An 18,266-nucleotide genomic window follows, 5' to 3' on the forward strand; every position below is an offset into this window, starting at 1 on the left:
AAAACAAACAAACAAACCAACGAACCAAACCAAACTAACGAAGAGAAGAAAACAAAACAAAACAAACCACAAAAAAAACTTTCAATTCAGTCTTTTTAAAAATAAAAAGGAGAAAAAACTCTTTGGGCCTCACGACTTGCATTTGCTGTTTCAATAGAAAAAGAAAAAATATGTATAAAGAGCAGCAGGCAACCCATGCAAAAAATCTGGCTCCTCTGTTATACATGTTATAGGTTATAGAATCATAAAATTGTTTAGGTTGGAAAAGACCTTTAAGATCATCAAGTCCAACCGTTAACCTAATACTGCCAAGTTCACCACTAAACCACATCCCCTAAACACCTCATCCACACATCTTTTAAATACCTCCAGGGATGGTGACTCCACCACTTCTCTCCCTGGGCAGCCTGTTCCAATGTCTGACAACCCTTTCAGTGAAGAAGTTTTTCCTAATATCCAATCTAAACCTCCCCTGGCGCAACTTGAGGACATTTCCTCTTGTCCTATCACTTGTCACTTGGGAGAAGAGACCAACACCCACCTTGCTACAACCTCCTTTCAGGTAGTTGTGGAGAGCGATAAGGTCTCCCCTCAGCCTCCTCTTCTCCAGACTGAACAACCCCAGCTCCCTCAGCCGCTCCTCATGACTCGTGTTCCAGACCCCTCACCAGCTTCATCGCCCTTCTCTGGACACACTCCAGCACCTCAATGTCCTTCTTGTAGTGAGGGGCCCAAAACTGAACATAGTATTCGAGGTGCGGCCTCAACAGGGCCAAGTACAGGGGGACGACCAGTTCCCTACTCCTGCTGGCCACACTGTTTCTGATACAGGCCAGGATGCCGTTGGCCTTCTTGGCCACCTGGGCACACTGCTGGCTCATCTTCAGCCGGCTGTCGATCAACACCCCCAGGTCCTTTTCTGCGGGGCAGCTTTCCAGCCACTGGTCCCCAAGCCTGTAGCGTTGCATGGGGTTGTTGTGACCCAAGTGCAGGACCCGGCCCTTGGCCTTGTTGAACCTCATACAATTGGCCTCGGCCCATCGATCCAGCCTGTCCAGATCCCTCTGCAGAGCCCTCCTAACCTCAAGCAGAGCAACACACCCGCCCAACTTGGTGTCATCTGCAAAATTACTGAAGGTACACTTGATCCCCTCGTCCAGATCATCAATAAAGATATTAAACAGAAATGGCCCCAATACTGAGCCCTGGGGAATACTGCTTGTGACCAGCCACCAACCGGATTTAACTCCATTCACCACAACTCTTTGGGCCCAGCCATCCAGCCATGAGCAGCCAGTTTCTCCAGGAGAATGCTGTGGGAAACGGTGTCAAAGGCTTTACTAAAGTCTGGGTAGACCATATCCACAGCCTTTCCCTCATCTACTAGGCAGGTCACTTTGTCATAGAAGGAGATCAAGTTAGTCAAGCAGGACCTGCCTTTCATAAACCCATGCTGACTGGGCCTGATCACCTGGTTGTCCTGTGCGTGCCATGTGATGGCACTCAAGATGATCTGCTCCATAACCTTTCCCAGCACCAAGGTCAGGCTGACAGGCCTGTAGTTCCCCAGATCCTCCTTCCAGCCATTCCTGAAGATGGGTGTTGCATTTGCTAACCTCCAGTCCACTGGGACCTCCCTGGTTAGCCAGGACTGCTGGGAGATGATGGCAAGTGGCTTGGTGAGCACTTCCGCCAGCTCCCTCAGTACCCTTGGGTGGATCCCATCCGGTCGCATAAACTTGTGGGTGTCTAAGTGGTGTAGCAGGTTGCGAACCCTTGGATTGTGGGGGCTTCATTCTGCTCCCCGTCCCTGTCTTCCAGTTCAGGGGGCTGGGTACCCGGGGAACAACTGGTCTTACTATTAAAGACTGACGCAAAGAAGGCATTAAGTACATCAGCCTTTTCTTCATCCTTTGTCACTATGTTTCTCCCTGCATCCACTAAAGGATGGCAATTCTCCTTAGCCCTCCTTTTGTTGCTAGTATACTTATAGAAACATTTTTTGTTGTCTTTTACGGTAGTCGCCAGGTTAAGTTCTAGTTGGGCTTTGGCCTTTCTTTTTTCCTCCCTGCATAACCTCACGACATCCTTGTACTCCTCCTGAGTGGCCTGTCCATTCTTCCAGAGGTCATAAACTCTCCTTTTTTTCCTGAGTTCCAACCAAAGCTCTCTGTTCAGCCAGGCTGGTCTTCCTCCCCACCAGCTTGTCTTTCGGCACATGGGGACAGCCTGCTCCTGTGCCTTTAAGATTCCTTCTTGAAGTATGTCCAGCCTTCCTGGACTCCTTTCCCCTTCAGGACTGCCTCCCAGCGCACTCTGTCAACCAGTCTCCTAAACAGGCCGAAGTCTGCCCTCTGGACACAAAGCACATGTAAAGCCTCCCTCCAAAACAAAGTGAGCAATCTTCTACCAAAAATGTAATGTTAACCTTGAGGGAAAGAATTATGAATTAAGCAATTAGTTTGTGTAGAACTTTAAAAAAATTTGAAGATTCATAGTAAGGGTTAATGTCTTTTGTTGGCCTTTTATCCCTTCACACTGGAAAGGTTCTCATTAGAGGTAACTATAGAATAAGTTTCTGTTACGAGAAATTTCAGAGATAAATACTTCATTTTCACCACAGAGGTGGAAAAAAAAAGAGAAGTACATGCTACACATAGTTAAAATAAATTTATTATGTGATTCTAAAATGGTTTAGTGTTATTGTAACTACATAACTCACAGCCAAAGTTCAGCTTATTTGGGTGTAATGTACCTTAACTCTCAGGTGTAGATTTATGTTTAAACTTAGCTTAGCATTTGCTGGATTCTAGTTTTCTTGTTTGGGGATAAACAGAATTGTAACATATTTTATCAAAGCATAACATGCATAGCATTCAACTACCCGTTAAGCGGTTTTTTCTAAGAATACAAAAGATTTAAATTACCCACAGAAAGATACAGTTCCATTTTGCAGTAAATGCATCAGGAGTAGAAAATGCCACCATGTGAGAAAACACACAGAAACAGATGGGAAAACACAATAGAAGTATTCAAGTTTTCACAATTACCTAAAAGGAACAAGAATTGCTAAAACAATGACAAAAATTAAATCTTCAAAAATCCCTTTCAAAACTGAAGCTGTAAGAGCAAGCTGCATGAAAAGTACTGGCAAGACAAGTTAAAGGAGAAGGGTCACTGTGGAATCTGGAGAGTGCTTTTAGTGTTTTTCTTTCATTTTCAGAGAAAAGAAGACAGAAGAAATAAAAACAATCACTAACTGAAGTGTTCACAGTTTGGTCTTTAAACAGCACTTTCTTTTCTCTGTAGAAGAGGTATGCTCTTTTTGAAAGCCATGGGCCTCACTGCCTCATATATTTTCTATGCAAATGAAAATTATTATTGATGGATATTGAATAATTAAAGCATAGAAAGAGAAAAATACTGAAAACAGGTAAGCTAGCTAAGTCGCAGGCACATAAAGTATACAGAATGATGATTGTAACTTCCTGTAGACAAGGAAGTGAGCCAGATTTGGGGGAGACACCCAAAACCTCTGCTGCCCTGTACATTTAAATAGGGATGTTATGTTGGACTTCCTAAATCATTCAAAATACTACAAAAGAGTTGACTAACCCATGATTTGAAGTATATTTTTACAGCAGCTGTGCTAAAAAGCCCAGTCCTTGAAAACAAGTTGGCAAATTGATCCAACTGCCCTTTGCCAAAAAGGAAAACAACACACTCATCCTTCCAATACAAAGAGCTGTCTTCTTATCTTTTCGGATGGTTATTTTCAACTCACTCTGCTCCCCAGCAGCATTCCCCACATGGCGGCGTAAGTCCATGTTTTTCAGAACACAGGGAGCTGTGTCAGTACAGGAAAATGCACAACTTGACTAGCCACTCCTAAACCACTTCAAGTTCATTTAGGTCTCCCTCTCAAGTGCCTCTAAGGTGAGACTGAGAATCTATTCCACTATTCTGGTTAAAAGACTTGGGTTGAGATGTGAAAATATTTTAGATTTAAAAAAGCCCCAATGAATCATACCGGAGAATAAGAGATCAATGATGTTAAAATGTTACAAATGTAGTATGTTAAAATGTTAGAAGTTTAATATACTAAAATATAAATTCTATTGAAATTGAGATCAGTAATATTACATTCTTACGGTATCTTCATTCCAAGTTCGAAATTATTCCACTAATGGCAAAAAAAAAAAAAGTTAAGGCAGAAGTACCTGTGGATCAACAAAAGTGTGTTCATATACTTGCTGCATGATAAGAAAGGATATTTTGCCTTTCTTTATGATGGCCTTTAATAGCGGTTTAAATTAGCGTTAGACAGTTGTTATTATGTGGAATTCTACTCAGCTTCTCTGAAATTTTTGGCTTTGAACTACTAATTTTTCAACATTAAGTCAAAATAGCATAATATTTAACTCTAATTTTATTCTGATAATTGGCTTTTTTCTCCCTCTCTTCAAAGATGGTTTTGCTGGAAGGACATACTCTCTCAGTACTCTTCTATCAGCCTAAATCTCCACAGAAGCCTTTCTGCTCCCGGCTCATTTCAGACAATCCCAAAAAATGCCTATTTTGGATGATCACCACATTCTTTTATCAGTGTAATTTTTAGTTCCTTCATACTGCATCTACTAGAGCTACTGTGTCTTTGGCATGACTTACAGGATACGGGGTTCTGAACAGGAATTACTTGTCTAGGTCTCCATTCTTGTAGACTGCTGTTTCCTGAGAAGCACAACATGAATACACTCACGGCTGCTCCAAACAGCTATGTGAAACCAGTCCCAGACCAAATCAAGAACTTGAGAATCCTACAGAGCAGGGCATATACTAAGTATATTAAATTATTTCCTTCTTCATCCGCCACTGTTATGACTCTTCAAAACTTCTCCACTCAACTCCCCATTTTCAGTAGCGGAATCATATATATCAAAAGCAATCCCATCAATCCCATTCAGGATGTACCTGGAAGCACTAGCTGTACTCACATTCATAATTCAATAATAAATTGGTCCATCCAGCAGCTTAGAAGTATGGTACCCACTGTAGAGACTTGTGCTACTCAAAACATATCACACAGCCAAGTCTAGTTCTTATCTAAAATCAATATATTAATGAAAATAAAAGATGGCAAAAAGGTAGAGGAATATCTCTCTGGAATATTTTTAAACCTCACTGGAAACAAGGGTGTTCTATAACTAAGGAAGTGAATATATTGACATGCTACTTAGAGAGATGATGAAAGAAATATATATTGATTGAATATAATTACCATGGGTCTGAAATAGAGCTGCTAAAACTTTTAAAGGCAGAGATAGAGCACGATGTCTGAGGGGAAGCAAGACATGACTATATCATAATTGAACCTATTTAGAAAAGCTACAGAATACTTATGGTTACTAAAGTAATTACTGTTTCCTATAAGGCGAGAATAAGATTGTCTTTTGGTGAATATCATGTATTACAATATGGCATGCATTATATTAGGGAAAACAGCTGCAAAAAGTCATTCTGTGATCAGACTTAGGGCCCAATACTTGGATGACTCTATGAAATGTATCAGAAATAGTGTGGCCAGCAGGAGCAGGGAGGTGATCATGCCACTGTACTCGGTGCTGGTGAGGCCACACCTCAAATACTGTGTTCAGTTTTGGGCGCTTCACTACAAGAAGGACATTGAGGTGCTGGAGCGTGTCCAGAGAAGGGTGACAAAGCTGGTGAGGGGTCTGGAGCACAAGTCTTATGAGGAGCAGCTGAGGGAACTGGGGTTGTTCAGTCTGCAGAAGAGGAGGCTGAGGGGAGACCTTATCGCTCTCTACAATTCCCTGAAAGGAAGTTGCAGAGAGGTGGGTGTTGGTCTCTTCTCCCAAGTGACTAGCGACAGGACAAGAGAAAATGGCCTCAAGTTGCAGCAGGAGAGGTTCAGGCTGGATATTAGGAAAAATTTCATTACTGAGAGAGTGGTGAAACACTGGAACAGGCTGCCCAGGGAGAGAAGTGGTGGAGTCACCATCCCCAGAGGTGTTCAAGGAAAGTGTGGACAAGGCATTGTGGGAGATGGTTTAATGGGCATGGTGGTGTTAGTTGACGGTTGGACTTGATGATCTTACAGGTCTTTTCCAACCTTAGTGATTCTGTGATTCTGTGAAATGCCATGACCTGCTGGTCAGACTAGATGATTCCACAGGTTTATTCTGGTCTTAAAATGTTAAAAAAGAGTCTGAATTGCAACATCCATCTAGGTATGTGCTTTTGTTCTAAAACTTCAATCATGACGTAAAGACATGGGAAAAACAATCTGACAGAGCCAAGAAAAGAAATTAAATCTTTCAACTTCTACACCCATCTTCTATCTGCAGTTTTACTTACATATACACACATAAGATGTGCATGACATATATAACTGTTTCCAAAGAGTATTAACACCCAACATACAAGTTCACTTAAGTCATGTATATTACCCTTATTTAATACTGACATGCATTACAACGCTTAGTCATTATTACCCTGTATATGTTTTTTAGTCTAGTTTTAATAATTTCTTACATACGAGTAGCCTTCTAATGGGAAAATGGGTAAATATTTAAAAGTAATTAAAGTTACTTTAGAAAAAAATATAAGTCTTATAAAGCTGGGACATTTTTAACCCTAAAGATAACACTCTCATTGCTGTTTTAACAAAAAAAGGCAAGCAAGCTATCAGCAACCATCTCAAATCCAAAGACTTCTGTTTTCTCTGGAATCAGCACTATGATTTAAAGAATGTATTAATCAATCTTTTATTTAAACAGTGTGAGAAACATTTGAAAAGTCTTAGAGCCTAGGGTTTTTTCTGAAGAGAGGGAGAAATGAAGACAGGCTTCTGGAAACAAGTATCTTTATTTGAAATAGATAGATTTAAAAGGGATTCAAAAGAAATATTAAACATTACACAACTTGTTCTCTGCATAAAGTTTCTGAAAAGGAAAAAGCTGTTCTCTGAAACAGGTTACTACTAAGACGGTAAAGGAAACTAAACATGAATCACAAAGAAACTAACACAAATGTATGATACTATATCTGAGTTGAATATAGTTGTCAATGCTTCAAGATGGATCTCACTCCTAGGAAATTATTTTATCTCATGTTCTCCAGGTGTTTTTATTTAAAAAATCTGCCAAAACAAGCTTCTAGTAGGCCATTGTCACTACATTGCTCCTCAGCTTCTAAGGGAGCAGTTTCTGTATGCAAAGAACCAAACTGCTGTGAACCCCATCTATCTGAAGACTTCCAGGAAAAGCATCAGCTTTACTACATATTTACTCAAAAGGTTCTCCAGCAGCTATTTCTATCTTCAAAACAGCATTATCAATATCTCTCTTTGCAGGAATCTTTTAACACCAAGTGGGATCAAAAGTCTCTTGCACAGGTGGAAATTCCCAGCACTTCTCATGCTTTTTGCAGAAGAAATAGTTGTATCTGTCACATACATTCTCACAAATCACAGAGTCCCGATAGCTCACTTTGTTTTTTGAAGAATTTTTCCCATATTTACAGATACAAAAGCAGATGACAAAGCAGAAGCGGAAATGGTCTTATGTTTTCTAAAACCTATGAAGCTTTGGGCCAAATGTGTTTGCCAATATATCATAAGAAAGAAAAAATCCTTCTTCATACACAGATATTTAACCACATTTTATCCAGCATGGAAAACTGAAACTATTTGTCTAGTGATTTAACAGTGCTTGATGATTTCTCTGAAAGAACTTGATTCTGACTGTCTAAAAACAAACAAACAAACTGAGCAAACAAAACCACAAAAACACCCCAACAGCTTTGACTTTCACAAAAGTTATTAAGCCCTCCTGTTCATGAGGACAGCTTGAAAACATCTAAGCCAAAGTTCACTGCCTGGCATCTCACGATTTGTTAGACATAGGGTGTATAATTCGGACCTCCCCTCCAGCAGTGCCTGCCAACCGTAAGAAAGTTAGCAGCAAGGGGAAAAAAATTGATTCATATTCTTTATCCATCACTTCTTCTCAATTGCATCTCAGAAGTCTGAAACCTGAAAGTGATTCAGCATGCTTGTCCATAGATAAAAAGCAAATCCAATGGCTTACCCGTTAAAGCTAGGAGTTCAGGATTTGAATTCCCTAGAATCAACCTAACTCCTCAACAACAAAGTACAGGCTTCAATTTCTATTTTGACAGAAATCCTCACCTTGAAAAGCACATAGCTAAATCTTCTGATCCACTCATGACCAGCATGAATGCCACTTTACATTCGACATATCAAGCACAATTTTTTAGACCCAATAAATCTGCTCCTCAAAATAGGAGAGCACAGGTATGTGTGTTCTTCAAAGTAATCACAGCAAAGCTTCAGATTTTTTGAATAAATCATTTACGTTTCACACAGGAAATTTAAGTAGAGCAAATATATATAACACCTATGACTTCTTCTTTCCCATATCCTGCCCTCTTCAAAGACTGCAAACACCTATTACAGTCATCAATACCATAAATCCCGCAGTATACTCTGTTGCAGTCATTCAAAGACACTGTTCTAGATATTTCATGAGAAGTAACACATGAAGTTGCCACAAGCATTCCAAGAGAGTTAAAAAAAGTAAGGAAACTTTTTAAAGTTAAGAATCAGCAGAGATGAAGAAAATGTAACATATTTGATTCATCAAAACATACCTTGATTTTGAACTCAATCATCTTTTTCGTTATTAGCAGTACTTTTGAATAATTGTCTGTGTTCATATTTCTAAAACTCTAGGTGTATTTTCAGCTACAGTCAAAGGACACATAAAGCAAAATCACATACCAGGCAATAAAGTAACTCATTCCTTCTTCTAAAAAGCAGAGGGCTACCCATCTGAACATGCGGTTAAAAACTTACTTCATTCACTCCCCTAATGCAGAATCAGTGCAATGCATCTCAACTACCTGAAGCAGATGGTGGCCTTACCTAGAATTCTTCAAACAGAACACTAAATAATGGAAGTCTGTCAAAACACACAATATTGTGGGGAATAGAAAAAGCCCAAAAGCAGGTCTGTTATTTATTTTTTTCTTTCAGATCTTTACTACAAAATAAAAAAAGAATATTGGCTTTCCCAGTAGTGAGTGTGGCTGAGCATAAATGTGTGCCATTAAGCCAACTCTACTGAAGTCACCATATACTCTGAGGAATGCATTCAGATCCAAAAAAAAGCTTATTTTTGAACTTAGTACAGTCTTCTGGCTTCAACACAGGTCTGACTACAGATCACCCGTCAAGAAAGAAGTTTACTTAACAGAACACCTGTGAAATTTTGGTACCCTGTACCACAATAATTCAAGAGATTATCTTGTTAGTCAGCAATACCTTAGGTTAGCTGGCTAGGCTGTCCTTGGCAATAAGAGAATGCAGAACTCCTTTATTACAGGCTCCTTTTTGCTGCGGTTCACAGGAATCAGAAATAACTTTACTAATATTTTACCACTTAAAGTCCTTTTCATCTAGTGGATTCAGCACCGATTCCCTCTAGTACTCAATTCACCGATTCATGGGGGTGGGAGGTTCAGCTGCAAAATACACGACCAGGTATAAACTTGCAATACCATCACAAAACCCAACAGAGAACTTTTCACTATTCAATACTGTGTTTTGCATTCTAACACGCAGATGCAGCTTATCTTCTACTTATGTAACTTCCCTGTACATTTTTTCAACATCAGAGAGTCAAAAGCTAAAGCAGGTATTTTTCTTCAAAATAATACAGTAACACAGGCTGAAACACTGGTACACGCCCAAGTAATGCTATCATCCTGGAAGAGAATATGCATACAAACATGTAAACCATGGCTAATTCCAATAAAGCAACATGCCATAAATCTTAAGGCAAAACTCCATGTGACAACCTTTCTCTCTTGCGCTCCTCTTTTCAGAACCAGAAAATATGACTAACCTTTAACACCCAAAAGAGAGAACTGGTACATATCAAAAAGAGAAAATGAAGAGCAAGGTCACAACTTCTATAAAAACCCAATGACTCAACAGCCATTACTCCAATGGTGTTAGATATCATAAGCTGAACTCATGCATTAATTTTACTAAAGAAGCAGTGAATGTCTTAGGCAGGGAAAGATCACTATTTTGTAACTGGAGAACCAATTTAGACACCTTCAGCAAGGAGAAAGCTGACTAAAAGCAGCAATCTTTTATTGTCTCTCGGATACCTGTGGCTGCTGTTGAATCAAATGAGGTAGTGACAGAGACAAGGTGTTTTATCAACTGGAGTATTAACCATCTCCTGTTGTACAAAGAAGCACTAAGCAAAATCTCAGACACTCAGGCCACAAAAATTGACATTAAAATGTCCAAACCTGTCTTATTAGAATCAATCAGAGAATCACACTAAAGACCTTTATTTCAAAAATTTCTAATACTTTTGATTTTAATCATCCAAGGCCGAAAGACTCTGTCCCTACCCGATTTTGCCCTAAAACAATCTCACATAAAGTTTTACACAAAAAAGAAAAAAACATGCATATGTTAAATTTTAAAATCCTAGGATTCTTATAAATCCTTTTAACTAAGAAGTCTGGGATAACACATTTTCTCCACAACTACTCATTTGTCTATAGTTCTTATATGCCATGCCTATAATGCTGTAACTCCACATGCAGATTGCCAACAAGAAAAGGAGAGATCTCTCAAAACCACAATTCACAGTAACAAGTTCAAGTGGAGAATAAAATGAAAAGCTAAATGAAATTATATTGAATTTATTGTAGGACCGCACATGGAAGCATACTAAGACATGAAGAAATATTTAACATTCTTTGCAATATGCATTTCTGAACAAAATTATTCAGAAAGCACCTATGAAACCTTTGTTAAAAAAAACCCTAAATCATATTATTGTCTTCTAGCCTGCAGATGCAGCACTGGCATACCTGTTCTTTAACTGAAGCTAGAATGGCAGAGGTTGTCTCAGTTTCAGAGCCATCGCCGTTGGATGTGTTCAACACAGGACTAAGTGAACTTGTCTTGTCAGAAGACGAGGGTTGGTCTGGAACAGGCATAGTTTCTGAAGGTTGTGGAAAACAAAACAATGATTTTGTTATTAGAAACCTGATAGGTATCAGAAATCATATGCATATAAGAATATTAACACTAATTTAAGGAAAGAATTGTAGAACATGCATCTGTTCTGTAATATAGAATTAATAGAGCACTTACTTAAAACTAAAACTAGTTCTAAATTAATTATAAAACAAAATATTAAATGATCTCCCAGTCTTACTCCAAAATATTCACCACAGTACATTTGGAGAGGATTCAAATAATTTACAGCTGTGATTTTTGTATAGTATTCCAGTGGCAGCATTCAACATGAAACTACAATATCATGGAAGTAATGAATCATTAAATGCTTTGCAAACAGAAAACCAACAAATCATACATGAGAGAAATATAAATCGTTTAGTATTGACATTCTAACACGAACAATTATTTAGTATGTATTATATTTTAAGCCTAGGTAAGTAACTTCGCCTTTCTTCTTGTCTAGAAGATGATTTTGACAACATTTTATCAGAGTATTTTTGAGAAAAACAGCATACCAGTTGTTAAACCATTGTTGAGACCTGTTACAAAAAAAAAATTCTTAGCACTTGAAGGAATTTCTAGTATTCTTTTTTAGAGAGGAAAATGGTGGTGGTGACAGTGGAAAGATTTATTTTTCTGAAGGCTAAGCTATAGTGTAACATCTCTTTTTTAATGTCACTATAGGCACATCTCTGCTAGCAAGTTGTGCCATATTCCAGAAGTAAACGAGCAGAGAGGCAGCATGCATGGTTATGCGCAGGGGAGTTAGGACAAGATCATGTTCATGTGGGAGCTGGCCAGAATTATTCTGTGGTAGCGAACTGGCCCACAGGCTGCCAGCTGGATGGACCCTCCTAAAGAGCAGTGGGGATATTCAGAGGGATGTCATCAGAGGGGTCATACTTCCATAGCGCTTGCCATTCACGCCAACGGCAGAACTCCTGCCTTGGCTCCATTCTCCTTTTCAAAGCCCGTATTTTTATGAAATAGAACTTTTTCTGGAAGAAATAAGAAGTCTGAAAAGAGTGAGAAAGGGTAGTTGGTTAAAATTAATTAATTACAGAAAATAAGGCTGAAATGGGCCTCCAAGCCCCTAGACCACTACCAAATCTCTAGACAAGGCAGATTTTTTCCTAAGTCATTCTGGATTTTTAACACACATAACCAGTCCTTCACAGCTTCCCTCGCTGCAGTCTCCCATGGCCGCCTCCCTCTATTCGGGGCTCCACTGGCCTTACTGGTAGAGAACTCGCTTTAGTGTCTAATGTAACACATTTAAGCTTAGTGTTTCGTGTACTATACAGCACGGACACAAAAAAATAATTATTCCATCAGTCCTTTTCAAAAAAGCATTATCCCACATGATGATGACCACTACTTTTCTTTCTGCTCTAGCTTCTCTTCTCTAGGAAAGCTACTCCAATTCTTTTCATTTTTCCTCATAAAATAAGCTGGCTGATAGCCTTTTAACCCATACTGCTGGGAGCTTAGCACTAAAATCAAAAGGAAAATTAGAGCAAGTATGAGAAGAAAAATAAAAATTAAGCAGCTTAACAGAGTACACCACAGCTGAGTAACTACAACACAAAAGTAAATCGGCTACATTTAATTTCCACAACAGCAACTACATTTCCTATCAGTGTCACAAAAATACAAATGAGATTCTGGAAGTCAGAGCATATACATGCTCCTGAGAGAATCAAATTAAAATCTTAAGACGATCATACATAGATGAACAGGAAAAATACTACCAGACTTTTGGGAACATACTGGGAAGTCAGACATAAATAATTCATGGGTTCCTGCACTCCACGGTGCTGGCAAAATTGGCAAAATTGTATCTGGAGTTTGAACCTTTTTTTTTTTTTTCTTGGGCTGCCTTTTCTAAGAGCATCTAAAAACTCTACCTCACTTTAATGAAATAAAACCCAACCCTGTAAATCCAAACAAAACTATACTCTCCCCATGTACCCTGTGCAGAAGCCCAGGCGCTGGCAGCAGGGGCGGCCCCTGTGAGGAGCGGCCGGGGCTGCCCCGCGCCGGACACAGCCGGTTCCCGCCGGCTCCAGCGGCCCCAGCGCAGGGCACAGCTGAGCCCCTCAGCCGCGGCGGGAAAGCCCCTGTGAGAAAGGGCGAAAGGCTGCCCGGCAGCCAGGGCTGAGGGAAGCGGGGTGAGAAACAGCCCTGCGAGCCCCGAGGGGAGAGCGGGAGGAGGAGCTCCAGGCGCCCCGGCAGAGATGCCCCTACGGCCCCGGGAGAGAGCCCGGTGGGGCGGGTGTTTCCCTGCAGCCCGTGGGAAGGCCCCACGCTGGAGCAGGGAGAAGTGTGAGGAGGAATGAGCAGCAGAAATGAGCTGTTATGGACTGACCGCAGCCCCCCATTCCCCATCCACTTGGAGGGGAGGAGGTAGAGGAGTCAGGAGTGAAGGGGTGAAGCTGAGCCGGGGAAAGAAAGAGAAGGTGTGGGCAAAGTGGTTTAGGTTTTATCTTTGTTTCTCACCATCCAACTCTGTTTCTAATTGGCAGTAAATTAAGTGAATTTTCCCCAAGATGAGTCTGTTTTGCCTGTGAGAGTAATTAGTCAATGATACCCCTCTCTTTATCTTGACCCAGGAGCTTTTCCACCTTATTTTTTCCCCTGTCCTGCTGAGGAGAGGCAGTGAGAGAGCGGCTGCATGGGGTCTGCCAGCTGGACTAGGTCAACCTACCACAATACACAAGCTGGTTTTGACTTTAACAAGAAAGGTAGACAGAAATAGCTTGGTTTTTTGTTTTGGTTTGGTTTTTTATCTTGTGACAACATGGATTCTGGATCGATAGATACAATCTACAGTTGTGTATGCTATACAACTACTATCTACAGCTGACAACTACCATGGTCACCATCTCATGAGCCACTGAAAGCCATATAAAACCTCATCGGATTAAGATTCCTGTTAAATCACTATTAAGTACAGTGGTGGAAGTCTTTAAAAAAATTGATTGGACAAAATAAGAAACAGAAGAAAAACACAACAAAAAACACAAAACACAACATATAGCTATGGAAAACCAGTATGATAAACATCATAAAAATAAAGCCAAACTATGTAACTGATTTCCAGTTTATTGTGTGGAATACAGATGGGCAAACACTGCTCAGTGACTAACTGAATCAAAAGAAACTCAATAGCTTACGTAGGTACGCTGGTTACTTTAACGCCACATCAAAATAACTTCAGCAAGACTTCTTCATTCTTCGCTATCTACCTATTATAGTTCCATAATCCATAACCATCTGCCAGGCATCCATCTCATTCCGTATAGCAACTGATTTCAACAAAAATTACTCTTCTTGTTTCACTTTTTGTTGTTGGTTTTGTTTTTAAACTTTTTGGCCTTTATCACTTTGTAAAATTTGAATTAAAAATTATTTAACATCATTAAGAAAGCCACCAGAGAAACCTTTGGAAAAGCAGGTTAAAATCACTTTTGTCATGTAACTACTTACCAAAAACTCAAAATCTGACCTGAGTCCTACTCGAAGCATTACTCCTAAGATAAACAGGACAGAGAGGGTCAGTGGGTTGGCTCTTGAGTCAGAAGGTATGTAAAAATTAAGCAACTTCTGAGACTGTTAAACCCCACTTCTCTCTGAACTCAAGCTATGGCTCTTGCAGTTCAACTACAGGTATTTGTACCTCCTCTTGTTAAGGCACCTTCTTGACAGAAAGGCATACATTTCCATTCCAGCACAAAAGGTACCCTGTATTAATACTTACAAAAGCTGCAAAACTATCGCTGTGAAAAATTCACAGAATTCCAATGAAAAAGTTGTTTCTAAACAAACATTTTTGCGATTCCTGGAACCTTAACATGATATGGTGGTAAGTCTCAGAGAGACTGTCCATCAGTAAAAACGAGACTACATTATTTCCATTTTTCTAGCTAAGGAATTAAAAAACAAGACAGCAGACAAAAAACAATAAAAAGGATAGATTATTTCAAGATGGTCTTTTTTGAAGAGCTGAAATAGAAATACCACATGTTTAAAGTAACGGTGCTTTTTCAAACAACTTGCTGATTTTCACTGTTAAATTACATTTATGGTATCTGCTCATAAAACTTAAGGGGGAAAGAAAGAAAAGGGAACAGGGAAGGACCTCTTTTTTAAAGCTACCTTAGAATCATAGAATATCTCAAGTTGGAAGGGACCCATAAGGATCATGGAATCCAACTCCCTGCTTCCTGTATGACCACCCAGAACTAAACCATATGACTAAGAGCATCATCCAGATGCTCCTTGAGCTCTGACAGGCTTGGTGCCGTGACCACTTCCTTGGGGAGTCTGTTCCAGTGACCAACCACCCTCTCAATGAAGAACCTTTTCATAATGTCCCATCTGAACTTCCCCTGATGCAGTTTCATTCTATTTCCTCGTGTCCTATCACTGGTCACCAGAGAGAGGAGATGAACACCTCCCCCTCCACTCCCCCTCTTGGGGTAGTTGTAGACTGCCATGAGGTCACCCCTCAGCCTTCTCTTCAAGCTGAACAAACCAAGTGACCTCAGTGGCTCCTCGTAAGTCTTGCCCTCTACATACACTGAAAAAATAAGAGGTTTTGCTAGCTTTTAAATGCTTACTCAAACTAAGCACTCAGTATAAATTTCAAAATTATTTTTTAATTTCTCTTGTATTTCTTTTGAACGTTTTGCAGCTTTACTTTTTCCAGGGAGTTTTTGGGACTCTCCTGGGACACAGCGCTTGGGCTGGTAGCCCTTTCTTGGTCCCATGAAATTCTATTCAAATGTAAATGAACGATGAGGTGGTTTATAGATCTAATTCCTTTCTTACAGATGCATCATGGACATTTTAGCAATATGTAAAAAAAATGGATACAAAAAATGGATACTAGATCCCACAAATGTCTAGCGACAGTAGTAACATGACATTCAGAACTGGGAAATAAAAGATTGCAAGACCACATTCCTTCTGTGACTGTTGGGATGGCAGTGGATGCTGGATGGCAGACACCCTTCCTTGTAGCAGGATTTCATGCCTTCTCTGAGGTAATGCAACCAACTTAGCTAGTTCCAAGGTCAAACTGCAGAAGTCTGTTCAGGCTGAACTCAGGCACATGAGGTACATACACAATACACAGAGGTACATTCTACGCTATACATAAGTCCTTAGGTAAAACAAAGTATTTATGTTATTTATAAATGCACATGAAAATGGTAATGTCAGATGCTGTGGTTTCACGTGGAAGTTTAATTTTGTACACGCACTTCTAAATAGATTTTAATCATACTGGGCATGGATTTACTAAGTAGGGAAGTAATGAGGTATAGCCATGAAGATGTCACTGGTAAAAGCATTTTGGTGGCACAGTTCACCAATGACATGTTGTGACTCTTTCTCAGATGGGCTGGCTGTATCTGCCTTTCAGTGATCTTATTCTCCTCCTCCTCCACATCAGAAATACTATGCTTCATTCACTGCATCCATGTAGAACACTGAAAAAACCCCTAGAAGTGAAAAAGCAGCATCAACTGTAAACTGAGCATTTCATTCCTTTTCCAACTTAAACTGCATTGTCTTAATAGGTTCTTTTATAACCTATGCTTAAAGAAAAAGGGAGTATTGCTTAAAGAAGCAGACTTTCGTTTTTAAATATTAGATTGATATTCCTTTAAATGTCACTTTGTTAATGCTGTTTACATAGTCTAATGTTACATTACCCTTTCATGGGCAGAAAGTGTAGATAGGTTAAACACAAGGAAACAAAACAAACAAACAAAATAACCAGCTCCACAATGTCTGGAAATCTATGATAAAAGTCAGGTTATCCACTACACTGGCAACTGCATCAAAATCAGTGGAATCAGAAAATCCAAATATGTTTCTTTAATTAAAAAGATATTGCGGTAAGGAATATGTACTCCCTAGTGGGTTTTCCCTGTACAATGAACCATTAATCAGTGAGAGCATTCATTATAAAAGTGTAAGTCATGCTGTTTTACTCCACAGCAATCAAATTTGGCTTGTTACTGAGCTAATCTGGAGAACCATGAATGATACTGAAGTAGCCTTGGATAAGAACCAATCACTTAAAATAATCCAGTATGCAATTATGCATCTAGAAATATTTTTTGCTTCCTTTCTTCTACCTTAGATGTGCTGTATAGAGATTACAGTATGACTACCATTTAATAATATGCATGTCTATTGTTCCTATTAAAGTTGCTTTTACTTTTTTGCTGTTGTTTCAAAATTATGGGGACTTACTGTAAAATGAAAACACTTGACTACTTTTTTTTTTTTTTAACCTAAAACTGCATGTTTATGGCTACACTTAAAATTTACTTTTTATCATTTCAGTAACTCATATCGAGATTTCAGAAGCAAGGACTAATGCTGATCCTGTTTCTAGCTGTTTTTAATTAAAAAATAAATACATAAAATACTCCAATGTTCTTCAATATAATAATTACATGATTGCCATAGGGAACATCTGTTTCTCCCTGCCTATATGAGCGACAGTTGTTATTTGAAAGCCTACAGTTGCGAACAGCTCCATCACACTAGCTTCTAACAACTGTGGTAAGCAAAAAAAAAGAAATAGGTTTGGCACTGCATCTATGAACATGAAAACCACCAGCTTTCATGGCATTCACTGAGCCATTCTGATAAACTGAGAATTCAGTGGGTGTAAGTTAGGAGCCAGAACAATACAGAATACAATAGCTCTTGCAGTTCTTGCAAATTATTGCCTATATCACAAGTCATATTTGGTGCAGATACGGAGAAAAAAATACCCAAAATAATAATTTTCATTATTACATACTGTAAAGCCAATTCAAACATTATCACATATGTATGACTATTAGACTAATCAAGACGTTTACAGTAGGTTTTTGAAATAAAATCCCAACTGGAAGAAGTAGAAATTGGCACTGCTTGAGAATTTAGACATGCAAGGGATCAGCATCAGCAGAATGATGGCCTATTGCATTCCTTAGGTAATGTCAAACTATGGAGGTGATTGAAGGCTGAGACAGCATTGGCTCTAGGCAGCAGGATATGTATCTATTAATACTGGATTAAACTTTTCTGCATTGAAGCTGAATCCTTCAGCTGTGCAACAGTGGAACAGGGTAGGAAGTCTGCAAAGATGGGCCTTCCCTTCTGCACA

At 39.4% G+C, this 18,266-nt stretch overlaps 1 protein-coding gene across 1 annotated transcript in view; it reads right to left on the bottom strand.

Moving 5' to 3' along the window:
• The window catches only part of CTNND2 (catenin delta 2), a 556,320-nt gene extending 545,253 nt beyond the window's left edge, over nucleotides 1-11,067 (bottom strand). The window contains exon 1 of the mRNA XM_059836017.1: nucleotides 10,939-11,067. Coding sequence (XP_059692000.1) covers nucleotides 10,939-11,067 — 129 coding nt within the window. The remainder of the gene's footprint in view (nucleotides 1-10,938) is intronic.
• Nucleotides 11,068-18,266: the final 7,199 nt, after the last annotated feature.

This window comes from Gavia stellata, chromosome 3 (assembly GCF_030936135.1).
Source record: "Gavia stellata isolate bGavSte3 chromosome 3, bGavSte3.hap2, whole genome shotgun sequence".
Lineage (NCBI taxonomy): Eukaryota > Metazoa > Chordata > Aves > Gaviiformes > Gaviidae > Gavia > Gavia stellata.